At 44.9% G+C, this 27,246-nt stretch overlaps 1 protein-coding gene across 2 annotated transcripts; it reads left to right on the forward strand.

The window, feature by feature from the left end:
• Positions 1-451: 451 nt before the first annotated feature.
• Positions 452-27,246, forward strand: LOC113525266 (E3 ubiquitin-protein ligase Mdm2). Of its 2 annotated transcripts, XM_026911739.3 has the most exons (11): positions 453-612; positions 7,505-7,569; positions 7,661-7,735; positions 21,289-21,422; positions 21,710-21,759; positions 21,872-21,930; positions 23,684-23,759; positions 25,475-25,560; positions 25,688-25,831; positions 26,065-26,130; positions 26,318-27,246. In XM_026911739.3, exons 2-11 carry the CDS (start codon positions 7,510-7,512, stop codon positions 26,876-26,878), a joined length of 1,311 nt encoding a protein of 436 aa, XP_026767540.3. In that variant the 5' UTR covers positions 453-612; positions 7,505-7,509; the 3' UTR covers positions 26,879-27,246. The 2 variants fall into 2 exon arrangements, with proteins under 2 accessions (XP_034169658.2, XP_026767540.3); XM_034313767.2 differs by lacking the exons at positions 21,289-21,422; positions 21,710-21,759; positions 21,872-21,930 and having other exon boundaries at positions 452-612.

Genomic DNA, 27,246 nt, shown 5'->3' on the forward strand with positions numbered 1-27,246 from the left:
TGTTGATTTGGTATTTCTGTATGCAGTATTCAACAAGCTATATGATATGTTGCACTTAAATACCACACCAGCATGACTGTAGTGCTTTAAAATCCTCACACTGTAATTTACAGGAAGAAAACACTTTTCTCAGGCCTCCAGGTAAGTCTGTTCCCCCTGGCTTCCCAGTGTAATAGAGACTGTTCTATAGATGGAACTTGTTATACATAAAGATGACACTTAAATACCTCACCAGCGTGGCTGTAGTGCTTTATAACTCCTCACACTGTAATATACAGGAGTCTCAGTGGAAACGAATGCTCTGGGGGTGAAGTGTGTTGAATAGTTTACCTGATTAAAGATGTACACAGTACTGGCATCAGAAGAATTTCACGTTGTTAGACAGTTTGTAATTAAATACATACATTAAAGTATGGAATGTATTGTCACAGCGAACGTCATTTCGCACATGCGCAGTGAAGGCAAACGGGACACGCTGACACTGGACTAATGTAACAGGAGACTCAGCGCGCGCCTTGTTTACGCGCGCGTGCAGCACGTGCGAGCGAGCTGATTTCGAAAAAAATATCTTCAACCGTCAAATTTTAACCGCCGACCATCAGAGTTCGTAAGGTAGGAAATGTTTAGCTTTTGGTTAACTCTTATTTAAGCGCGTTGTTTTTTTTTGTTTGTTTTTTAAGTAATAAATCGTATTTGTTGTCAGAGAACATATCTAGGATGTCTATTTTAACTGCACACTATTTGTTTGACGTTAACTAATGTCTAATGTTATAATGTAAATTCTAACAAGCTACAAGGAGAGTTTATAGTCATTTTAGCTCGCAAAAATGCTTGTCAGGGTATTATATAATTAAATCCAGCTAGCAAGATAACACTGCTGTTTAGGCGATGCTAATGTAAACATGCTTGATTCTGGGCTTTGCTCAGAGAATGCATTTTACTGGCAAGATAAGAGGTAGGAATTTATAGTGGTGTTTGTTGACATTACACATGGGTAAGGTTACAAAAAAGAAGCAGTAAAATAATTTATTTTGCAGTTGGCAGCTGTCAGTTGTTATTGTCAGGACTTGTGCATTTTCTCTTGCAGCTGTTGTAAAAGCAAAACATTTTAAACCAGATATCATTACCTAACATTTAACTTGCATTAGATTTATGTGCATGCAGTACATGTTTTGCTGGAAGATTCTAATCAGTTCAGGGTTATGCACATGTACATCACATTTTTAAATATGTTGAGGTGTTAACTCAACCCCAAGCATGTGTACTAGACATACACATGATGTAACCTCTCTAGCTGTGTGCTGAGAGAATCAGTGTTTAAGCTGTTCAGTCTTGGCACGAGGTTGTGTTCTCATTACACAATGCTGGAGGCTGGTTTAAACCGCCCTGTCACGGTACGTTCACTCATACAGCGACTTGCAGCGACAAAGCGACAGGAGACCGTTCATTTTCAGTGAGAGCTGGTGACTTCCTGCAACAGGACTGACAGCGACTGTTGGCTACGAGTTGTTGAGAAAAGTTTCTGCAAATTTGGAGCCACTTGGTGCAGAGACTACCAATGGGAGTGAAGACAGTACAGCGTACGTGATCTGTAAACCGCCATGTTGCCTGCGGGTCCAAATTGTTTCGTGGACCCAGACAATCCAGCACTTGCACTTTTGCTGCAGATAGATGGCCACAATGGCAAAGAACACACACTGCTTTTCCTTCATCTCTTAGGATATGATGCCTACATACACTGGTGAATTTTATATACAAACGCTCTCCCTCCAGGATGTTTAATTTTAGCGGTTTGTTGTCAAAAGTGGAAGGCTAGTTGCACCACCCACTGATAAATGTTACTATGGCAACCAGTAGTAGGAACGCCTACTGGCGACTTCATGTTTGAGCGTAATGAGACATGTCCGGGCATGTAGCGTGCGACACCGATTCAGCACAGTGATGGGAATTCCGTCTCTTTTTAGTGAGCCAGATCCTTTGGCTAAGCTCAGCTATAAGAGCCGACTCTTTCGGCTCCCAAACGGCTCTTCATTTAGTACCCTTTCTGGCTTTTAGAATTCAGCCAGATTTAGCAATGTTTTGACCTATTGTTGGTATGTGTGCACATATTATTCAGTGTAATTATACTAAAGCCCTAAAGAGGCAAAGACCCCTCTTGTATTCGTTTGTGTTCTTATTAATATTATTCTTCTTCCACCATGGAAGTCTATGGCAGCCCATAGAACCGTGTGGTAAAAAGTTGTGAAATTTTGCACACAGATAGAGGACAGTCTGACCTGTTACCACACCAAGTTCGAAGTCTCTATCTCAAAACCTCTAGCGCCACCAACAGCTCAAAGTTGCACTCATGTTTATGCTAATAACTTTTCAACCATAAGGGCTAGAGGAAAAAAAAAGCTTCCTCTAGTTCCTTGGCCCATGCTGAGTTGAATGCCACGATTTTAATTTTGATGAGATTGACAAGATTTTCCACCATTTTGAATTTTCTGAAAAACCTACTTTTTCAAACTCCTCCTAGACCATTCATCTGATTTTCATCAAAATCGAATCAGCTCATCATCAGACCATGCCGACAAAAAATTGTGGAATTCAAGTTGATTAGGACGTGAGGCTATATCTCCGTAACACTTTAGAGTATTCAGACTAAACTTAGTATATGTCATAGCCATCATGACTTGAGGGTAGCCACACAGTTTTGGAACAGCACCACGAGATGTGAAAAAAAAGCATGCTTTTGCTTTTTGGACCGTTCATCCAATTTTCACCATATTCGACTCAGATCATCTTCCGTCCATGCCAGACCAAACCGAACTGTCAGTCCGAAACCACTGATATTAATTTTTCCAAAATAGGCCATTTTGTCTGTCCACTATTTTGAGTCATGTTAAAAACCTACCTTTTCAGAGTCCTCCTAGACCATTTATCCAATCTTCACCACATTTTACATAGATGATTATCGGAGTATGCTATCAAAAAACTTTTTGATATCTCCAACCATTTCCATTAAATGCTTTGACATAAGCACCGCATAGTGTTTTATGAAATATTTTGGCAACACTACTGCTATTTGCACAGAAACTTGATATGTAAATCATGACCATGCTCTGACGCTTGATTATCTCCTTACTTTGTCTCTGTTGTGCTTGGCCCCATAATTGCTGCTTGCAGCTTTATTTTTACATTATGTTTGGTATAAAAACCTTAAATAATGTAAAAACCTCAAACACTATTACACGTGTATTGAAAGTTGTATTTATATTGAACTATCCAAAATAAAAACCATTCCAAACAAACGACACTCAGTGGAATACGGTGTGTCATATAATGAATACAAAATAAATTACAATGTGCAAAACAGCAGTATCTGGCAGTTTTAGCTGTATTTATTGTAGCAACTCTAGGATACAGTGGGCTGAACACAGACACACAAGAGGCGGATTGCAGGAAAAATAGTACTCTTTTATTAAGGAAAGTCTGTGAGGTGGGGAAAGGGAGAGGGAAGTGAGGTATGCGGAGGTGTTCTGGGTGAGACAGCCAGGGAGCGTAGTTTTCCTCTGATCCGGTGTCTCCTGTGAGAGACACTACAGTTAGGGAAGAAATTGCTCACCTGCCTGTGTATGGACAGCCCTTTTATGCTCTCCTGGTGGCTGCAGGATGGCGGAGAGCTGCTGCTGTAATCATTAGCCACCAGCCGTGTGTGTTTAAGCCACCCTGCCTTACAGCCACGTGCTGTTGGGCTGTCCAAAACAGAAGGGGTGCTGAAGCGGAGCTATTCTTTCACCACCACAGTGGCAGATGTGTGAGGAGCACTTTTCTTTCTTAGTGCGCTGGCTATTCACACTATTAACAATGAAACAGTGAATCATTGTCTTTGGGGAGATTGGCCTAAAGAAAGACTAAGTGCCTCAGCTTAGAGGAGCTGGTCTGGTTTCATCTCTCTGTTATTATCTGCCCTGTTTTGGAGAAGATTATTTCTGAAGGGACTGATGTTGCTACCTGTCATCACTTTGATGGTGAGTAGACTGAAGCCTTGGTCTCCCACCAGCTTAGCAGGTCTGCAGCTCTTTGGATATAGGGCTTCTCAAGATAGGATCACAGTAACAAAATTATGCTTTGTTTTATTATGCGATATATGGACTTTGTTCAGTTTATTCTTCTCTATTATTACTGCCATAACATTCACCTCTAATATGCAGTTATATAATAATAAATAATGTAATAACAATTGTCCACTGTACCTGTCTGCATTGATCTCCACAGTGACCTGCTCAAAGGGTTCCAGAACGGTGCATGTCTCTCGCACTTCCTCCTAACCACAGCAAAGCACGTTTTTTACTTGCCACTCTTTTGCCACTTCTCTGAAGTGTGTCTGTCACTAAACTCAAAACAGTCCAGAAGACAGGACACCATTTTATCGTTTTCAATGAAGTGACATATAACAGACATGAAGGAAGTGGTGGCTCTGGATGTCCAGCTGTCAGTTGTCACCCAAACTGCTGGCACTTTCTTGCAGTGAAGCATGTTCTCTGTCATGCAGTTTTTTGAATAGTTGTTTAGAGTGTTTTCCTGCTTGGAAGAACATACATTGGATTGAGAGCATGTGTGTAGCTTCTAAATCCCTTGTCCTCCATGATTGAGAATGGTTGGAAATCCCTTGCAGTCATTTTAGGTAATACCTCATCAGCTGTGTTCTGTCTGACTCATCATGATTGATGCTGAACACAATTTTTTTTCTTCCTGGAATGGACAAGACACCTCCTTCTTATCTTTTCATCATTGACTAAAACTGAATAAAGGTAATGATGATGGCAACTTCATCCATCCTCTATTTTACGGAAAATCTAATCCCTCTCGACCTGATAAACACAACATTTAGTCAGTGCATGGAGTGTGCATGGCCGAGCAGTGTGGCAAAAAGATCATCCTATTATTCTGTCTTGTTTTAATTTCCAAAAAAACTAAATTGGCAACTCACGCTAACTCTTGTCTCATACTAGCATGCTAAACAGTATGCAAAAAAAATCACTTTTTTCTGCACTAAAGAGTGTTCTCAAATCTAACGCCTGCGTGCTGCGCCAGCACCATGGTGACGTTCTACAATTCTACGTTGAAATGGACCCTGCTCTCACGCTATTCTATCACCATGGTTACCGTGTGCACTCCAGTCTTCCACACTGACACTGAACAGTATTCTAAATCAGCCAATCATGTGGCAGCAGCGCAATGCAAAAGATCATGCAGATACAGGTCAAGACCGTCAGTAAATGTTCACCTCAAACATCAGAATGAAGAAAAGTATAATCTGTGTGACTTTGATCGTGGCATGGATATTGGTACTAGATGGGCTGGTTTGCGTATTTCAGAAACTGCTGATCTCCTGGGAGTCTTTAGCATTTACACATAATGGTCAAAAAAGTAAAAACATTGAGTGACTGTTCTATAGTTGGAAACGCCTTGTTGATAAGAGAGGTCAGAGGAAAATGGCCAGAATGGTTTGAACTGCAAGGAAGAATATAGTAACTCAGATAACCACTCTTTAGAACTGCAGTGAGCAGAAGAACATCTCAGAATGCACATCAAACCTTGTGGTGAACAACAGAAGAAGACCCCATCAGGTTCCACTCCTGTCAGCCAAAAACAAGAATCTGAGGCTATCATGGGCACAGACTCACCCAAACTGGACAGTTGAAGATTATAAAAAATATCACTTGGCCTATTTCCAGTCTTCAACTGTCCAGTTTGTATATGCCACCTTTCTAGGAAACAGTTTGGTTGTGTCTGTGCCCATGATAGCCTCAGATTCCTGTTCTTGTCATGAGGAAATCCATGGAGACAGATGCGCATGCAGAACTTCTTTATTTAGGGAACCATAACCCAAGGAAACAGGCACAGGAAACACCATAACACCAGGATAACCAGAAACTGAGCCAAACTAAGAAAACAAGACTAGAAAATGCTTAAACTATTAAAACAGACTATGCATAGTACAAACTATAACAAATGCAATAAAACCAGAGACACAAACATAACCTGACTTGACAGCAACTAAAAGAAAAAAAACCAAAGAACTTAAATAGAGTAACTAATCAAGAAAACAGGAAACTCATGAGCATAGTTAATACAGGAAATCAGGGAGACAACAGAAGTCATCTTGCGAGACAGCCAGGGTACCTTCTAGCAGCTCAAGTTGGAAGTGCCCCAGATACCATGACAGTTCTTGGGTGACAGGAATGGAACGTGATGTGGTCTTCTGCTGTTGTAGCCCATCCATGGTAAGGTTTTATGTGTAGCGCAGCTTCTTTCAGTTGTTGTTTGTTTTGGGTGGTTTCTCCCTTCAGTCTCCTCTTAAGGAGGTGAAATGCTTGGGTTAAGGTCTGGTGATTGACTTGGCCAGTCTAAAACTTTCCACTTTTTTTTTCCCTGATGAAGTCCGTTGTTGTGTTGGCAGTGTGTTTTGGATGAAGTTCCTCCCAATTAGATTGGATGCATTTCTCTGTAAATTGGCAGACAGAATGTTTCTGTAGACTTCTGAATTCATTCTGCTGCTACCATCATGAGTTCCATCATCAATAAACATTAGTGAGCCTGTTCCAGAAGCAGCCATGCAAGCCCAAGCCATGACACTGCCTCCTCCATGTTCCACAGATGTGCTTATATGTTTTGGATCATGAGCAGATCCTTTCTTTCTCCACACTTTGGCCTTTCCATCACTTTGGTAGAGGTTAATCTTGGTTCCAGAACTTTTCTGGCTCATCTCTGTATTTCTTTGCGAATTCCAATCTGACCTTCTGATACTTACTGCTGATGAATGCTTTTGCATTTTGTGATATGGCCTCTATATTTCTGCACTTGAAGTCTTCTCGAATGGTGGATTGTGATACCTTCAACCCTGCCCTGTGGAGGTTGCTGGTGATGTCACTAACTGTTGTTTTTGGGTTTTTCTTCACAGCTCTCACAATGTTTCTGTCATTAACTGCTGTTGTTTCTTTGGCCGACCTGTTCAGTGTCTGGTTGTTAATACACCAGTGGGTTCTTTCTTTTTCAGGGCATTCCAAATTGTTGTATTGGCTATTCCCAATGCTTGAGCAATGACTCTGATAGATTTTCCCTCTTTTCTCAGCTTCAAAATGGCATGCTTTTCTCCCATAGACAGCTCTCTGGTCTTCATGTTGGTTTATCCCATTTTTTCAAGTGATCAAAAATATTGGAACCTGTGACTGACAGGTGTTTCTTGTTGCCCAGGTGTGCCCTGCTAAATTGATTGTTTAAAAAATTAATAGCTCTGAATGTCTACTCTTGGGTTTTGCCTGTGAAGACTGCATTTGTTGTTAAAAAGGTGTGTTCAAAATTTTGAAGGGGTAATATAGAATGTAATGAATGTAATATAGAGATTTATTTATTTGATTCAGGTGCTTTGCTGTGTTTCATTGAACAAGCTGTTAGATAACAAGCTGTAATCATACCTGCATTTGTTGTTTCTTGTGTTTTTTTTTTCACTCCACAGATACCATGGCTACAGAAAATTGTCTGAGCAGTTCGCAGCTAAACAGGATTTACAATGAAAAGCTGGTGAGTTAAACTAGCATTCAGGAAGCTCTCTGAAACCTCGGAGTTGTGATGTCAATCTTTATTTATATATCCTTTCTTTTTTTTTCTTCAGTTAAGACCCAGAGTGCAATTACATACCCTGTTAAAAGATGCAGGTGCAGATAAGGATGTTTTCACCATGAAGGAGGTAAGAGGGGTGCATATGGGGGGAAAGGGGTCTTACCTGTCATTAGGGGTGTAAATCGCAAGTTTCATGACAATATGATCTAATATTGATTCTTTTAGCCAGTGATTTCAGTTTGATCGATTCGAGGGCCTGCGATCGATATTAAACGATGTGTCTGTTTCTTACAATCAGTAACATTTAATTCACAGATAGAACCAAAATATATTTTGAAAAGTTTCTTGAGCTTTTGTCATTATGAAATGCTATTTCAGTGCAAATAAGGACTTAAAGTTAAGTAAAGTTGACATTTTCTGAACACTGAACAAAACAAACCTGGAAAAAAAACCTTTCCTACACCATGGTGGGATTTTTCTGTAGAATTTCACATAAATGTTTAGTGCTTCAGTAAGAGCATAGGGTAAGTGTGCCCATTAAGCCCACCAAAATCTGTTTTCAGGTATTTTTCATATATATTGATCTGATTTATAAGGGAGATTTGTAAAAATGCAAGTCTTTCATTTGGAAAAGAATAACTAATGAAGACCAGATTTTTAAATCAACAGTCCACAAGACGGCGCAATGAATAAATACAAACCAAACGGCGCTGTTATATTGTTTACAAACCTGGCTGTTAACAAAGTGCATAAGTGCATTTATTTTTAAATTAAAGTGCATAAAATTATAAAATCAAAAGATTTAACCTAGGCTCTCAGGCCAGCTCCACTGTTTTGTGTGTGTGTGTGGGTGTGTGTGTGTATGTGTATATACAAACACACAGCACTCTCTGAAAATATTGGGACAGCAAGGCCAATTTTCTGTGTTTTTATACACACACACACACACACACATATACATACATATACATATATACATAGATATACAGTATATGTACGTACATATACATATATAATAATCTATAGGTTCTCTAATGATTCACAACATCTTTACAGTATCATGATCTATATAGTCAGGTCAAGTATTTGGACAGTGACACAATTTTCATGGTTTTGCCTCTGTACACCACCACAATGGATTTGAAATGTGTAGACTTTCAGCTTTAATTTAAGGGGTTTAACAAAAATATTGCATTAACCATTTAGGATTTTTTTTTACAGAGTCACTCCATTTTCACAGGTAAAATTTCACAGGTCCATTTTCACATTACAAAAGTAATTAGACAAACTAACATAATCATAAATATTTGGATTATTTTTAATACTTGGATGCAAATCCTTTGCAGTCAGTGACTGCCTGAAGTCTGTGTTGTAGCCAGTAATGAAGATCAAAGATCACTTCGGAGAGCAGAGGTTCGAGGCCATAGACTTTATTCTTCCAAAAAATAAAGCCGAGCGGTTCTCTGCAGAGAAAGCTCCCCAACTCTTCAGAGGGCCAACATTCCCATATATGCTTATGTTAGTGTTTAAGGCAGCCTTTCTCACTTAAATTTAAAATTTCTCCCCACTTAGCAGGATACCGATGCCTATGTAAGGTCATATAGATCACGTTCAGGCCTCTGTGTTACCTTGAGCACTACACTGGTTCCATACATCTATAACATTGAGGATTACATGTTATCAAATATGAGTACACATTTCATGGTTAACATTTTATGCTTACAATATTTTTTATATTTATTTATATACAATATTTCATGGACATCACCAAATGCTAAATTTCCTCTCTTGAGCTGCTTTGCCAGGCCTTTACTGCAGCCGCCTTCAGTTGCTGCTTGTTTATGGGTCTTTTTGTCTTCAGTAAGTGAAAAGCAGCTCAATTTGGCTGAGGTCATCGGACATTTAAAAACATTTAATTTCTTTGCCTTAAGAAGCCTTTGAGCTGCTTTCATGGTAAATGGTGGCAGTGATAGCACGCAGAGTGGGACTAAATTATAAAGTGTTATCTTATTCCACTGCTCTCATATGACCAAGGACGGAAATAAGTGCGGCCAAAGGTTAAATGCATGTTTTAATTTTATGATTTAAATATCTGACTCCAATACATTTAATTACTAATCTGACTTCAAAGAATTATCTTCTAGTTATTGCTAGAAGTATATTATGTCAAGAATTTCCCCCTCGCGTTGAGTATCAGAGCGCTCAGCTCAGCGTGACATCGCACGCTTCCAGGTTAGGACTTTTTTACTGTTTACTTTCACATGTGTGTTCTGTTTTGGTTCATGTCCTGTCTCCACCCATGTCCTGTCATTGGTTGTCTCCCCATGTGTCATCATTGTTCTCACCTGTTCCAAATTTAGGTGTTTCAATAATAAATGAATAAATGTGATACGCCTATGTAATAAAATTTGAGCACAGATATCCTAGCTATATGAAAGTCAAGAGGAAGAATAAAAGAATGTTAAGAAAGCAAAAATAAAAATAGGATAACTGTAAAATTTACCTATATAAAGTACACTTGAAGTAATGTTACAGTAAATTGTGAATGATCCCTCAGCAATTATTTTCATGCTGTGTGCGTCGTCTTTAATGAAAGTTCACAGAAATTATTCAGAATGGAAAGTGACCAACTGAGTTTTTTATCCACGTTTCATTTCACATGCGGCTGCGTCCACTGCAGCCACACTGCACAGCTACATATACAGTTAGCCCGAGCTAAATATAATACCGTGCAACATCCTGCTCTTTCTTCAGCTGTGTAGCCCTGACTGCTAGCTGCATAGCTTGCAAGTAATGGTGATCTTCAGGCTGTCTATGTGCGGCCATCCCCAGCAGCAGCGAGTGATCTCCAAGTGATAAGAACTCCAACCAGAAGTAGGGCATCAGGATGGATCAGGCAGGTCCGGAGAGCAGAAGGGGTCAGGATCACTGGTATCTCAGAAAGATATGTTTTGTGCCAGGGTTGTCTCATCCTAGAGAACTGTACGTTAATTAAATTCCTGAGGAACACATAAAGTGCAGTCTTCCCAACACACTGGATCTATTTCAGTATGCCTACTATCCAACCGCTCAACAAAGATTGCCATATCTGCTTCCATCCACCTTTCTCTGACCCATCTGGACAAAAAGGACAACTATGTAAGGATGCTGTTCATAGACTTCAGTTCAGCATGCAACGCAGTCATCCCACAGAAACTAAAGTGGGCCAGCTGGGTTTGAACATCTCCCTCTGAAACTGGATTCTGAACTTTTTGACCACAGTGAACACCAGCACTCCCCAAGGCTGTGTGCTCAGTCCACTGCTGTTTACCCTGCTGACTCACGACTGTGCTGCACAGTACAGTTCAAATCACATCATCAGGTTTGCTGACGACAATATAGTCGTGGGCCTCATCAGCAACAATGATGAACCAGCATACAGAGAGGAGGTGAACCAGCTTGTAGAATGGTGTAGAGACAATAGTCTATCTCTTAATGTTGATAATAATAAAACAGATGATTGTAGACTTCAGGTAGACCACTCATGACTGCACATCAAGGGAACAACTTGTAGCGCTGCCACATAAAGGGGTCTTTATAATACATACTTTTATACTGTTTTAAAAAACATCGAGGTATTTAGGTCATTACACAGTACACAGTTCTATTTGAAAGTGAGTCCAGTGAGAATAGTGCAAAGAGTATAAGAGTACAATATAAGTAGCTGAAATAGTGTAGACATAAGAATAGCAGCCTATGTACAGTATAATAAATATTGTAGCAGCATAATGTAATGTACAAAACTTGCAAAAAAAAAAAAATTGCAAAGAGGATGGAGGATGCACAGTTGTCTGTGTGTGTGTGTTCCTTCAGTCTAGTTTCTGAGTATTGAGGAGTCTGATGGCATGGGGGAAGAAACTATTGCACAGTCTGGTCGTGAGGGCCCAAATGCTTCGTTACCGTTTATCAGACAGCAGGAGGGTGAAGAGTGTATGAGAGGGGTGTGTTGGGTCAGCCACAATGCTGGTGGCTTTGCGGATGCATCGTGAGGTGTGAATGTCTGTGAGGAAGGGAAGAGAGACCCCGATGATCTTCTCAGCTGTCCTCACCATCTGCTGAAGGGTCTTGCAATCCAAGACGGTGCAATTCGCAAACCAGGCAGTGATGCAGCTGCTCAGGATGCTCTCGATAGTCCCTCTGTAGTGGTGACGATGGGGGGTGGGAGATCTGCTTTCCTCAGTCTTCTCAGAAATTACAGGTGCTGCTGGGCTTTCTTAGTTATGGAACTGGTGTTGAGTGACCAGGTGAGGTTCTCCGCCAGGTGAACACCAAGAAATTTGGTGCTTTTGACGATCTCCACGGAGGAGCCATTGGCGAACTTGATGATGTGATTCAAGCTGTGCATTGCTACACAGTCGTGAGTAAGCAGAGTGAACAGCAATGTCCCGATCCGGACTGACTGAGGTCTCCCAGTCAGGAAGTCCAGGATCCAGTTGCAGAGGGAGGTGTTCAGGCCCAGCAGGTTCAGCTTTCCAAACAGGTGCTGAGGAATGATTGTGTTGAATGCAGAACTGAAGTCTATGAACAGCATTCGAACATATGTGTCTTTATTGTCCAGGTGGGTGAGGGCCAGATGGAGGGTGGTGGTGATGGCGTCATCTGTTGAGAGGTTGGGGCGGTAAGCGAATTGCAGGGGATCCGGTGAGGGAGGCAGCAGGGTCTTAATGTGCCTCTTGACGAGCCTCTCGAAGCACTTCATGATGATGGGTGTAAGTGCAATGGGACGGTCATTGAGGCAGGACACTGAAGACTTCTTTGGCACAGGGGTGATGGTGGTGGCCTTGAAGAACGTTGGAACAATGGTACTGCTCAGGGAGGTGTTGAAGATGTCCGTGAAAACATCCGCCAGCTGATCTGCACATCCTCTGAGCACCCTGCCAGGAATGTTGTCTTGTCCAGCGGCCTTCCGCAGCTTGACTGGCCGTGGTTAGACACAGCACCTGGTCATTGGGAGGAGGGGTGGACTTCCTCGCTGTCACATCATTCTGCGCCTCAAACCGAGCGTAGAAGTTGTTCAGCGCGTCTGGGAGGGAGGCATCACTGTGCCCATTGTCTATCCCAGTAGTCATTGTACTGTCTTGTGCTGTCTGCCCAGTCAACAATTTGATCTCACAGTGATCTCACCATGAGCTCCCAGGATACTCATGATGTGGTCACAATGTGAGGTCACAGCGAGCTAAAAGTGTAACCGCGCAGCGCACTCACTGTGTGCTCATAATGTTGTTACTACAAATACTGTTGTTTTGGTGACTTTTCGAATCTTAACTTGTATTTCTTTTTCCCCTTGGAAATTCTTGACAGATCCTGAAACACAGAGAACAATAAGTCAGTGAAATGTATTGCTAACAACTACTGGTCTTGACATTACATTTTCTGTAGCAGTGTTCAGATGCACAAACTTCAAAATCTACACTTACTTTTCAAACTAATTTCAGGAGCACTGGTGGCAACACCTTTTTCCCATCTTTTCCTGTGCGGTTGTAAAGACAGAGAACACTGTCTGTCATAATGCTCTTCATACTCTGTCTTACCATCTCTCCTACACTGGAGCTTCCATGGGTATGGATGAGATAGTTGACCTGACAAAAACATACAGAATATTATTGTAATTAAAAGATGCTAGGCTTAAACATTTTAAAGCACATTGTTATCACCTGCACACTAAATAAATAATCAATTAAACAGATTTTTTGTCTCAAATGCACTGAATATTTGTGTAGCCTTACTAACATAAAGCTCTCTGTAATTTTTGTCCTCTTCAAGCTTCTGACAGAAGGCTTCAAATGTTTCAGAACTGGAACATTGTTGTTCAAAAAGTTCCTCACAGCCATCTTCATCTGCCTGCTTTATGAGAACAACCTTAATTTTTGCTGGGTCTTTCATGATGACAGTTTGCCTCTCTTCCAACATTTGATCTGTTGGAGCATCTTAGTATTCAGATCTGAATAATTTTAATAATCAGGTTCACTCATAGCTGTATAATTTAATAATGTCTAAATAACATTTCACATACCAAACAATTTTTCCATGGTGATTTTGGATTTTTCGTCCTTTGGTTCCTTCTCTGCTACTAAAAACAAAATGCCATACATGAAGTCAGATAAATATCCCTTCTTTATAATCAATTAAACAGAATTATTCTTAATGAATGCACATAATACCAGATGACAGGACAGATATTGGGGAGCTGGTGTTCAACTGAGGATTTTCTTCAGCATTCAAGTTATGTTGTTTACAAAATTCTGAAAGAACAAAACAGAAGTGAGTGGCTCTACATCAATACATTAATGCATGGTGTTTGTTATTTTAACTGATCAGCATACCAGGTGAAGCAGGCAAATTGAAACATATCCGCGTTTCTGCATCAGTGTATGTAATGTGTGCTGTAGGTGCGAAACTTTTAGGAATCTTATCCAAGATGTGGATGATCTTATCCCCGGTGAACAATATTTAAACTACTTCCTCACAACCTGCTAAAAATTTTGCATTCATAATGAGCTCACGTATTACTCACACTGTGAGGATCACAGTATGAGGATCGTTTGACCTCACAATGACCTCACATATTACTCACACTGTGAGGTCCTGGAGAAACGTTGTTTCGTTTCACTATGTACTAACTGGCTGTATATGGTTGAAATGACAATAAACACCACTTGACTTGACTTGACTCATTGCTTATGGTTATATCGTTCTACACGTCTTTTTTTTTTGCCCTTACATGCTAGTATGGCATAGTGAGTCTTGGACAGGTGGCGCTTTCAGGCACGTGATTCCAGGTGACGCCAGCAGAAACAGGAAGACTGGGGTTTTTTTTTAAAAGGAAGGGGAACGCCGAGGCGGGAACCAGCGGGAATACTCCGAAAGAACTATATCTGTCCTCCACACTTTTTCTGGATTTGTTACTTTATGATCGCTACCAACACGGATTACCCCTATCAGTTTTGCAGCATTTGACTGAATCTGAGCAGAAAGTACATCTCCATAGGCTTCAGAATTCATCCTGCTACTTCTATCAGCAGTCACATCATCAATAAATACTACTGACCCAGTTCCACTGGCAGCCATACATGCCCATGCCATAACACTTCCTCCACCATGTTTGACAGATCATGTGGTATGATTTGGATCATGAGCTTTTCCTTTCCTTCTCCATACACTTCCCATCATTCTGGTACAAGTTAATCTTGCATCAGAACTGGTCAGGCTTTGTTTAGAGTTTTTTTTTTGTTATAAATTTTTTATTTTATTTTATTTTATTTTATTTAGTAAAGTCTAATCTGGCCTTTCTGTTCTTGAGTGTTCTTCAGTGGTTTAAATCTATACATTCATGAAGGCGTCTCTTGATTGTAGACTTTGATAATGATACACCTACCTCCTCCAGAGTGTTCTTGACTTGGCTAGATGTTGTGAAGGAGTTTTTCTTCACCAAGGAAAGAATTCTGCATTCATCCACTTTAGTTCCCCTTCAGGAACTCGAGCTGCGTCACGAAACGCTATGGGAACGCCCCCGCGTGACCGCGCTCTGAATCACGTGTCTAATCCGTCCAATGGATGGGCGAGACGTCACGGGCGGGGTGACGTAGCGACCCGGAAGCATAAAAGCCCGAGCGGCGAGCCCCGCGTTAGCTTCCTGTTTTCAGCAAGCGCTCTGTGTTTATTGTCTGTCTATTTTTGTCTTTTGGTGTTTTATCGTTGGCATGCCTAAAGCCAAGGATAAGACGAAGGGCGAGAGCGGGCAGCGCTTCAGGCCGTGTGTTCCTCCCTGTCCGCGATTTATTACGGGCGGGGATACACACAGTCTGTGCGTTGCCTGTTTGGGAGCGGAGCATGTTCAGTCGGCTCTTGAGGGAGCCGGCTGCGCACATTGCGAGCGTTTACCGCTGCGCACTCTCCGCTCCCGCTGGGCTCTCTTTGAGGAGGGAGCCCTCACTAGCGTGCCTCGCGGTGCCGGCCCCGCTTCTGCCGAGGCAGAGCGGCGGTTGCGCTCGTGGGGCTCGCAGATGGACCTGGCGGAGGGAATGGAGACGGGCCCGTCCCTTTCTCCTTCCTCACCCTCCAGGTCCTCTGTCCCCTCCCTGGGCTCGGAAGCACGCTCTGCGGTTTCTTCCCCCCGGGGAGCGGACTCGGCGCTCCACCTATCGTCCTCCGAGGAGGTCGATGTGGAGAGCGTCGACCCTGAGCCGCAGTCTCCTCAATACGGGGAGCTGCTCGAGGTGGTTACGCGGGCAGTCGCTAAGCTTAGCATTGACTGGCCCGCTGAGTCACGGCCTGAGCCTCAGGGCTCTAGACTGGAGGAGCGTTTTTTGCGCAGTAGGCCGCCACCTCCGCCCCGGAGCCTGCCCTTTTTTCCGGACCTCCACACTGAGGTGTCGAGGTCCTGGAATAGGCCATTTTCGGCCCGGTTGTTCAGCCCCACGTCTTCCCATTACGCTAATGTGGCGGGGCTGGACTACTCCGGTTACAGGGCGATGCCCAGGGTTGAACAGACGCTAGCCAGCTATCTGTCCCCTGCTGCTGCATCGTCCCTGAAGGCTCCGGCGTTGCCTACCAAGCCGCTGTGGACCACCTCAGCGCTGGTAGGCAAGGCGTACACGGCAGCAGGTCAGGCCGGTGCGTGTCTGCACACCATGGCGGTGTTACAGGCGTACCAGGCTGACCTGCTTACAGAGCTGGATGAGCAGGGGGAGAGTACGTCTGAGCAGGTAGCTGAGCTCAGGCGGGCCGCTGATCTGTCCCTCCGCGCCACCAAGGAGACCGCCCGTGCTATCGGTCGGTCTATGGCAGTCCTGGTGGCGGCGGAGAGGCATCTCTGGCTGACCCTGTCCGATATGAAAGAGAAGGACAGGGTCATGCTCATGGACGCCCCGCTTACTCCCTCGGGCCTGTTTGGCGACGCAGTAGACTCCGTCGTCGAGAGATACCAGCAGGCCCGTGCTCAGGCGGCGGCGTTCCAGCGGTTCCTCCCCCATCGCTCTCTAGCTCGTGGGGCTGCCGGGCGGGGGCAGCCTCCTCCGTGTACGGCCCCCTCCTACAGGGAGGCCCAAAAGCAGAGCGTCGCCTCCCGTGCTCCCCCGAGGCGGGAGCAGGAGTCGCGACGACGCTCTGGGCCCGGCCCTTCGGGCACTAAGGCGGATCTGAGGACCGTCCTCATGTCCAGAAGGGCCGCAGCTAAGAAGCCCTGATGGTTTTGGCCCAGGGCTTCCGAGGGCGGGCCCCTCTGGGGCGACGCGGCGTACACCTCATCTCACGGTGCCCGGGTCCCCCCAGTGCCCTCAGGAGGTCGATCTGCCAACCCTGCCACCTATGGTGCTTCAGGGCGCAGCGGTCTCCGGCGAGCGCCTCTCCCAGTTCTCGCCCGGCAACGTAGCGGGTCTGGGAGGCTCGCGGCCTCTCCTGAGGCCTTCGCAGCGGTTAGCTCATTTCCCCCATGTCGGTTCGCCGCCTCAGGGCACCCAGCTAACCGCTTCTATTACACCAGAGGTCAGTCTCGAGAGACTGATTCCCTTAGTGAGCTTTCTGGCAGCGTGGAAACTTCTGCCGAATGTGTCTCATTGGGTCCTGCGTACTGTAGAAAGAGGCTACCGAATTCAATTCGGCTCGCCTCCACCTTGTTTTTCTGGGGTTCTTCCCACTGTGGTGGGTCCCGAACAGGCTCTGGTATTGGAGCAGGAAGTACGTACTCTCCTGAGGAAGGAGGCCATCGAGGTGGTCCCTCCTCACGACAGGGAGTCAGGGTTCTACAGCCGGTACTTCATTGTTCCCAAGAAGGGGGGAGGGCTGCGTCCCATTTTGGACTTGCGGCAATTGAACCTCTCAGTCGCTCGACTGAAGTTCAGGATGCTTACGGTCACTCAGGTCGTGTCTCAGATCAGGTCCGAGGACTGGTTCGTCACGATCGACCTAAAAGATGCGTATTTCCACATCTCCATCCTTCCCCCGCACAGGAAGTTCCTGAGGTTTGCTTTCTGGGGCGAAGCTTACCAGTATCGGGTTCTTCCCTTCGGCCTAGCACTCTCACCCCGCACCTTCACGAAGTGCGTGGATGCTGCCCTGGCTCCTATGCGACTACAGGGCATCCGCATACTGAACTATATCGACGACTGGTTGATTTTAGCTCATTCAGAGCAGATTGCGGCTCGGCATCGAGATGCCGTTCTCGCCCATATGAAGGAACTGGGGTTAAGACTAAACGCCGAGAAAAGCGTGCTTTCTCCAGCTCAGAGAACCGCTTATCTAGGCGTCGTGTGGGATTCGACCACGATGCAGGCACGTTTGTCTCCTGCTCGGATCGAGTCGGTCCTCACAGCGGTCGCGAGAGTGAAAGTAGGCCGGTCACTCACTGTAAAGCAGTTTCAGAGACTGCTGGGCCTATTGGCAGCTGCGTCCAACGTGATACCGTTTGGCCTGCTGCACATGAGACCCCTACAGTGGTGGCTCAAGACCAGGGGGTTTTTCCGAAACAGAGGAAACCCGCTCCGCATGATCAAGGTCACGCGACGATGCCGCCGTGCCTTAGCTGTGTGGAGAGAACCTGGGTTCTTGTCTCAGGGCCCGGTCCTGGGAGCTCCTGGTCGCCGCGTAGTGCTAGCGACGGATGCGTCCCTCACCGGATTGGGAGCGGTCATGAGTGGCCGTCCTGCCCGTGGTCTGTGGAGCAGCTGCCATCTCACTTGGCACATCAACCGCCTGGAGATGCTGGCCGTGTTTCTAGCTCTGAAACACTTTCTCCCAGACCTAAGAGGCCGCCACGTGTTGGTGCGCACCGACAACACGACGGTGGTCTCTTACATCAACCGCCAGGGAGGTCTGCGTTCGCGCCCCCTTTACAGGCTGGCGCTCCAGATCCTTGTGTGGTCCCAAGGGAACCTCCTCTCATTGAGAGCGGCCTACATCCCTGGTCATCTCAACGTGGGAGCGGACGCCCTGTCCAGGCAGGGGCCGGTGCCCGGGGAATGGAGACTCCACCCCGAGGTGGTGGAGCTCATATGGCGTATGTTCGGCAGAGCCCAGGTGGATCTGTTTGCGACGCAGGAGACGTCGCACTGTCCCCTTTGGTTCTCTCTGATTCATCCAGCTCCTCTTGGACTGGATGCCATGGTACAGCCGTGGCCGAGGCTGCGTCTGTACGCCTTTCCTCCGGTCGCTCTGCTCCTGGGAGTTCTGGAGAGAGTGCGCCGGGACGGAATTCGTCTACTGTTAGTAGCCCCGTTCTGGCCGGGCCGAGTATGGTTCTCGGACCTGATTTCCCTCCTAGACGGCTCCCCATGGGAGATTCCGATCAGGAGGGATCTCCTCTCACAGACGGGGGGCCATCTTCACCCCCGCCCGGAGCTGTGGAAGCTGTGGGTGTGGCCTCTGAGGGGGCACAACTCCGCGCTTCCGATCTCTCAACCGAGGTTGTGGAGACCATCCTCCAGTCCAGAGCTCCCTCTACGAGGAAACTGTACGCCCTGAAGTGGAAACTTTTCACTTCCTGGTGCGGAGACCGCCGGCTTGACCCTGTTCACTGCCCAGTTGGTACAGTGCTGGAGTTCTTGCAGGCCCGCCTCTCCGCGGGACTGACCCACTCCACCCTGAAGGTGTACGTGGCGGCTATTGCGGCCTGCCACGCCCCTCTCGATGGCCAGTCAGTGGGCAGGCACCCCTGGGTGACACGTTTCCTCCACGGTGCGCTGAGGATCAAACCTCCAGCTCGATCTCGGGTCCCCTCGTGGGACCTGGCCGTGGTTTTAGAGGCTCTCTGCAAACCCCCCTTCGAGCCCATAGAGGAGATTTCAGACCGTCTTCTGACGTTGAAAACTGCCTTTCTCTTGGCAATTTCCTCTCTTAGGAGAGTGGGGGATCTTCAGGCCCTCTCGGTGGCCCCTTCCTATTTAGACTTTGTGCCTGGTTTGGCCAAAGCATTCTTGTACCCCCGAGCGGGGTACGTACCGAAAGTCCCCTCCTCGGCACCACGGCCGGTCATGCTGCAGGCTTTCTGTCCTCCTCCCTTTAGGGAGCCCGACCATCGGAAGCTCAATTGTACGTGTCCAGTGCGAGCACTGGACGCGTACGTCCACAGAACTGCCCTGTGGAGAAAGGCGGACCAGTTGCTTGTTTGCTTTGGTCCCCCTAAGAGGGGTTTTCCTGCTTCTAAGCAGACCCTCAGCCGGTGGATTGTAGAATCCATTTCTCTGGCTTTCGAGTCCTCTGGTCTCCCCAGTCCCCTGGGGGTCAAGGCTCACTCTACCCGAGCGGTGGCGGCCTCTAAGGCCTTTCTGGCAGGTGTGTCCTTACAGGACATCTGCAACGCGGCGGGATGGTCCACGCCCCTGACCTTTGCCAGGTTTTATGACCTAGATACCCGAGCCACTCCCGGCTCCTCTGTCCTTGTGCCTTAGGCTTGCCTCCTCCTGGAGGCAGGGACTTGTAAGTCTGGCGGCGTGGGTATACTCGTTCCCATAGCGTTTCGTGACGCAGCTCGAGTTCCTGAAGGGGAACGTCTCCAGGTTACGTATGTAACCATGGTTCCCCGAGGGAACGAGATGCTGCGTCTCAGTGCCACACTTCCGGCGTCCCTGCGGCGCTTGCTTCATTTTCCAGTAAGCTAACGCGGGGCTCGCCGCTCGGGCTTTTATGCATCCGGGTTGCTACGTCACCCCGCCCGTGACGTCTCGCCCATCCATTGGACGGATTAGACACGTGATTCAGAGCGCGGTCACGCGGGGGCGTTCCCATAGCGTTTCGTGACGCAGCGTCTCGTTCCCTCGGGGAACCATGGTTACATACGTAACCTGGAGACGTTTTCTTTAGTGGTCTTCCAGGCCTTTGGATTTGCTGAGCCGGTGCATTCCTTCTTTTAAGAATGTACCGAATTGTTGATTTGGCCACTCCTAAAGTTTCTGCTATCTCTCTGATAGGTCTGTTTTGGTTTTTCAGCCTAATGATGGCCTCCTTCACGTGCATCAACACCTCTTTGGACCACATATAGAGAGTTACCATAAACAGCTACCAAATGCAAATTCAACACTTGGAATCAACTACAGACCTTTTATCTCCTTAATTTGTCATGAATAAGGAGGAAACAGGCCACAGCTGGCCATGAAACTGCCCATCAGTCAATTGTCCAATTACTTTGATCCTGTGAAAAAGGAGGTGTTCTGTAAAAAAAAAAAATGGTTGTAATTCCTAAACGGTTAATGCAATATTTTTGTTAAACCCCTTGAATTAAAGCTGAAAGTCTCCACTTCAGGCACATCTTGATTGCTTCATTTCAAATCCATTGTGGTGGTGTACAGAAGCAAAATTACAAAATTTGTGTCACTGTCCAAATACACTGTTCAAACACTTAGGTTTTCTAACGATGCACAACATGTGGCACGATCTATAGGTTCTCTAATGTTACATGATATGTATCACAAAATAAATGAATACTAAGTATGTGAAAAAACATCTATCATCTGTTTGTAATTGTTATTAAAAAAATACTAATGATATCTCAGAAAAGTGTATCATATCAATATAATATTGTCGTATCACCCAGCCCTAATACCCAGCACACTGACAGTTCAGTAGTCACTCTCGTTCCTCTAATCCACATGACGTATCTGTGGATCCCTACAAGCCCTTATGTTGTGTGTTTTTGTGAATGTGACTCAGGTTATGTTTTACCTGGGCAAGTACATCATGAGCAAGGAGTTATACGACAAGCAGCAGCAGCACATCGTGCACTGTGGAAACAATGCTCTCGGTGCTGTGTTCGGAGTGGCCAGCTTCTCCGTCAAAGAACCACGGTGTGTATCTTTTTAACAACATTCACCAACTGTCGAACAGCTGAAACAGCCGTAGTGCTCATGACTTCTTTTAATGTAGGGCGGGGTTTACGAAGTGACAGGTTTCCTTATTCTCTAATCCATCTGAAAATGAAACCTTTTACAGAGTAACAAACGCATGTGTCTTCTCTTCTGGAGTAATTGTTCATGAAGCAGGTTTTGCCTTTAGAACATCTGTATCTAAATTTTTTACAGGATGAGACACAAAAGTTGTACAGGATGTTATTTTGAGCTCTTTGTCTTTCCAGAGCTTTGTTTGCAATGATTTCTAAACATCTCATAGCAGTGAAAATTCCAGGTACGAACACTTACCTTTTTTGCTGACATCTTTACATGTTTTTTTAAACATAATTGAGAATTTTATTTAAAGTTTCAGTAATTTATTATCTGTCTGTTGTATTCTTTCTCAGAGTCTCAGTCAACATTTAGAGAAGGTAGAGCTCTAAGTGAAGCTGACCAAGGGCCAGAGGTAAATACATCTAACACTTTTCTTCATGGACTGGTTAGAGAATTTCAGACTGAGAAGAGATTACCTGTTACATATACATGCTATACTGTATATGTACAACACTATAAGTCTGCTGTTTTAATATTTTGACCAGTTAAACTGGTACAGCACTGCTACCATGTTGCGCCATACGTTCATGCTAGCAAGCGACGACTCAAGAGCCAGTTATTCATCTTTGACGTACATGAGCAAAACAGAGCCACATTTTCACGACGAAACAACTTGAATTCAGATTTACTAAATTCTGCACAAATTAGTTATGCTGCAGTAACACGACGATCCAAGCAATTGCCTTGAACGATTCCTCAGACCAAGCCTACTGTTTCTTCAGTTCCCTGCTCACAACATCAGTTCCTGCTTACTGCTTGATGAAAAACTTATTACCGTGATTTCATCATATCCTGTCATTAAATGTGTATATAGACATTACAAAGGAAAAATAAAGCTTGAAATAGGGCTGGGCAATACGGCAATATAATATCAGTATTGTGATAAATCATGTTAAGATACATTTTTCTGTGATATCAAGATGTTATGATATCTTTTAAAATATTTTTTTCTTTTTAAAATAACAACTACAACCTCTGGAAGCAGATTTAGTTTTGTTTTCTACTCTGAAGGTACATTCACTCATACAGTGACTCGCAGCGACACCACTGACCATTCATTTTCAATGAGAGCTGGCAACTTCCGGCAACATGAGCAACTAGATGTGGGTGTGTCCAGCAACGTGACAAAGTTGAGAAAAGTTCAACTTTATGCAAATTTGGAGCCACCTGGTGCAGAGACTACCAATGGGAGTGAAGACAGTAGAGCGCACGTGATCTGTGATCTGCCATGCTGCCTGCGGGTCTGAATTGTTTCGTGGACCCAGACAGTCCGGCACTTGCACTTTTGCTGCAGATAGGTGGCCACAATGGCAAAGAACACACACTGCTTTTCCTTCATCTCATAGGATATGATGCCTACATACACTGATGAATTTTATATACAAACGCTCTCCCTCCAGGATGTTTAATTTTAGCTGCAAAAATTGGAAGGCTGGTTGCACCACCCACTGATATATAACTATGGCAACCAGTAGTAGAAATGCTTACTGGTGCCTTCATAGTACAGCGACTGGCGACTTGCAGCAATAAAATCACTGCATGTGTGAACGTATCTTGAATCTGTAAGAATAAATTATTTTTTTTAACAAATTTTACATTTTTGATTTTTTTAAATTTGTAAGTATTAATATAAGTATTAAATTTGTAAGTATCAATTTCCAAAGGTTTATGTTTAAATAACAACTGTTTTGCTGGCAGTTTGTTAGAAAAGCTATATATCATGATGCATATCACGTATCGTAGCAATATCTTGAAATAATATGATATTTTTGTCATCTCACCTCAACCCTAGCATGGAAGGAAGTATCAGAGATTGTTGCTGTCCCTCCTGAGAATATAGTTAGCTCACTTTGCTAATCTAACCTGAGAGCGAAGCTAGTATGAAGCTGAGTATGTAACATGTTGAACGAACTTGTAGTATCTAGGGTTCTGGGCTTTATGTATTGGCTACTCCCAGAAGCAAAAAAAAAAAAAAAAAGGTCACCCCCATAATCAACAGCACTAGTGGTTGCACAATGGTTGGTTACACAAGAGACATGCTACAAGTGTGAATATAGGTTTAGACTTAGCAGTGTGTCTAAATCTAAATGGTGTTTGTGTTGTAGGAGACAAACCCACAATCATCTACCTCCACACAACAGCAGCAACAACTGCGCAAGAGACGACAGAGCAGTGATCCCAGTGAGCACACACACACAAAACCCAAACAGAAAGCATTAATACTGATAAGACACAGAAATTGGAGTGGCACTAGTGTGTGTCCTGAAGCCAGGGTGTATTTCCAAGCCAAAGTCGATATGACCAGGAGTCAGCAGGAATGGTAATGTGACAGCAGAGCAATAAAGTTGACTACATGCTAATCACAATCAAATGAAGTTTCAAACCTGTAATCTTAATTTCAGTTTCTGGTATGCTTGATGAAGTGGTAAAGAACTGAGGAGTTAACGGTCATACCGTTCATCCAAAAATGAAATGCATACAGTTCCTTAGAAGTGATTCATATGATAGTATACAGTAGCTTCAATTTGATTTGTACATTTAATTTTTTTTTTTATTTTGGTTTTTAGTGGTATTACTGAACCAAACTGTCTTTTGGCTGTGAGTGTGTGATGATTAAACCATGGTTAAACCGTTGGTTTTAAGTTTCCTTTGCTTCTTAACTGTAATAACCTCGTAGCTCAAGCTCAAAACTAAAAAAAATCACTCAAAAATAGTTTATTGCTCCAAGCATTTGTGGTCAAGCGGTTGTGCAGCATATCAGGATGCTCAAACAGCTCAGACAAGTAATTAGTTTCAAAATGAAAGAAATTAAATTATTGGGTGTAGCAACACAGGGCTGCGAGGGGCTGAACACAGACACAGGAGAGAGCAAAATAAGTGTCAAAGGTGACATTTATTTTTAATAAAGTGGGTGAGTGAAGGAGTGAGGAGTAGAAGTGTAGGTGAGGGCCTGGAAGGTCACTGGCGGCAGCACGAGTTCTCTTGAGATGTTCTGGGAGGTGGCCTTCTGGAAGGGGACCGCCTCAGGGTACCGGGTGGCATACCTGCATAGTGCCAATTCCAAAGTCTGCCCAGGGCCATGAGTACATCCTGGTCATCGTCAACTACGAGGTCCATCCCCACCCGTTTGAAAGGGACATTGATGATTAGGAGCGAGATGAGGGGAGTGGGAAGAGGTTTTTCAGGGGGGTTCTTTGCCACTAGGGCAGCTCTGGCAGAAGCGGCGTAGCTCTGCATCCATCCCTGGCCAGAGGAATTGGTGTGTGTGTGAATCACCTTCAGCTCCTGTCCCAGCGTCATCTTCTTCTAGGGTCATGCATGCCGCCCAGCCCCAGAGTTGCTTCTTGGATGGCTGCCTCTGCTGACGTCGCAATCTTCACATTGGAGGTGCAGGGGCTGCAGTCTGGAATCTGGGCCAATCACGTTCAATCAGGAGACGTAGTGGCAACTCTGGCACGAGACCCACCAGCAACGCCCACTCGCTGGTCGGGAGCCGGTCCTGGGCGGTGGGTACCTCCCTCTTGTCTCAATGGATGCAGGAAACAGCGAGGCTCCCAAATGTCCAGGCTGTTCGTGGCAGGACCGTTGGCCGGGCAAGGGTAATGGTGCTCCTAGTGTCCAGGAGAGCTGTAATGGGCGTGCGGTCTACCCCCACTATAACTGTGGGAGCCTGCCACAGGGCGTGGGCGTGGATGGCGCAGCCTGCAAGCCAGGGCTTAGCGACCGACTGTGGGGAGCGCGGGTCCGGTTCAGTGGGCATGGGTTCATCAGGTGGGGAGGTAAAGGCGAGCACCTTTTTTTCTTCCATGCGCAGCTCTTTAGCCTGCCGTCACATGGGTTATATCTGTTTTGATTTGTTTAAGACCATTTTGGTTTGTTTGTTTGTCGTCTTTCAGTAAGTCTCTCAGATGAGGAGGAATCCAGTGAGCCTAGGAAGAGGCACAAGTCTGACAGCATCTCCCTGACATTTGATGACAACATGGTATTTGTAATATTTAATTAAAACTAAACAGTGGCTTTAGAACTTACAATATATACAAGTCACCCTGCAGTATTCCTCCATTTTGTTCCCTTTGCCTGTCTGACCTGTCTGTCTTTCTGTTCTACAGGACATAGATAGATCTCACAGTGATGAGGCAGATGAGAGTGACGATTCTGACACTGATAACTTCAGTGTGGAGTTTGAGGTGGAGTCTATCGATTCAGATGGCTACAGCGAGAATGATGAAGACTCTGTACCGGGAGAAGATGAGGTCTCAACTCTATTCTGTGAAACTATTCTTGTTAAAATAAGCACCACTTTTAGCTCTTTATAAATAAACTCCTGCCTCAAAAACGTGTTTCTGAATAGGGAATGGTAGCTTCCTCTTGTGGTCATTGGTTGTAAGTGCAAGCAGGAACTGTGGTCTGTACTCACAGTCAGTTGTTGTTAAGATATTTGTGAAATCGATTTTTGTTTTTATTTATTCTTACGTTTTCTTTATAGGTTTATGATACAATCAGTGCAGAGGATGAGTACTCTTTTGATGAAGATACAGAGATCACTGAGGAGGTATGGTTTTTTTTCTTGTCCTTCTTATTTTTTTTGGGTCACAGATTTTTGGATAAATTGCATTTATAATATGTAGCCTCTTTAACTGTATTGTATCGCCCACTTCACATTATCAAGTCATGTTACATAATCCCTGAAAAGCTTTTTACTTGATGTATGTGAATGTTTGTTTCGCACATGTGTGAAGTTTGACGAGCCAAACCCTCCACTCCCTGACCACTGCAAAAGCTGCTGGAAGGTTCATCCGGGATGGCTTCCCGAGACTTGCTCTGTGTCCGAGAACCCCAGCAATGACACGTGTAACAACACGCAAACCAACACCACCTGCTCCAACACGAACCTCGAAGCCAAAGTACCGTGTGCCGAATCTCCCACTCCGACTCTCGACCCGGATGAAGGCGTGGACGTCCCGGATGGCAAGAGCTCGCGCTCACAGAGTACTTCCTGCTCCGACCCCCAGGGCTTGTCTCTCTGCTGCCTGCAGCCCTCCACCTCATCCACCCAGGAGAAAATGCCAGAGCTGGAGCGCACCACCAGCTTAAACAGCACCAAGTCATGCTTGCCCACATCCTGCCTGGAGCCCTGTGTCATCTGCCAGAGCAGACCTAAGAACGGCTGCATCGTCCACAGACGCACTGGACACCTCGTGGCCTGCTACGTCTGCGCCAAGAAGCTTAAAAAGCACAACAAGCTCTGCCCCGTGTGCAGGGAGCCCATTCAGTCCGTTGTCTTCACCTACGTCAGCTGAGGGGGAAACAGATACGCACGAAGTTAATTTACCTCACTGTTCCTTAGAACGTTTAAGTGTTGCAATGCCCTATGCTCTCACTAGCAAGTGACAAAGCGACTGTTCCTTTTCAAATGTACGAGGCCCAACTTCAGCAGCATTTAAATTGAGATTTTCCCAGTTCTATGCTGTAATGTAACAAGCGTAAATGATTGTCTGGACTGTTTCCTTGAATCATTCCTATGGCACGTTCAGTCCAACATTTCTTCAACTTCAGTTCTTACCTGCAGTTAGTTCCCATGCACTGTTTGATGCACTAAAATTTAAGAAAAATTTATAACTATGGTTTTACTTCATTACATATGTTGAAATAAAGCAAGCAAAAATTG

This window comes from Pangasianodon hypophthalmus, chromosome 19, assembly GCF_027358585.1.
Source record: "Pangasianodon hypophthalmus isolate fPanHyp1 chromosome 19, fPanHyp1.pri, whole genome shotgun sequence".
Lineage (NCBI taxonomy): Eukaryota > Metazoa > Chordata > Actinopteri > Siluriformes > Pangasiidae > Pangasianodon > Pangasianodon hypophthalmus.

Bases quoted from the DNA above. Each gene is read 5' to 3' on its own strand.
- LOC113525266 (XM_026911739.3), top strand. From the start codon at position 7,510: ATGGCTACAGAAAATTGTCTGAGCAGTTCGCAGCTAAACAGGATTTAC. The intron at 7,570-7,660 runs GTGAGTTAAACT...TTTTTTCTTCAG, and splicing joins GGATTTACAATGAAAAGCTG to TTAAGACCCAGAGTGCAATT. The intron at 21,760-21,871 runs GTACGAACACTT...ATTCTTTCTCAG, and splicing joins CATAGCAGTGAAAATTCCAG to AGTCTCAGTCAACATTTAGA.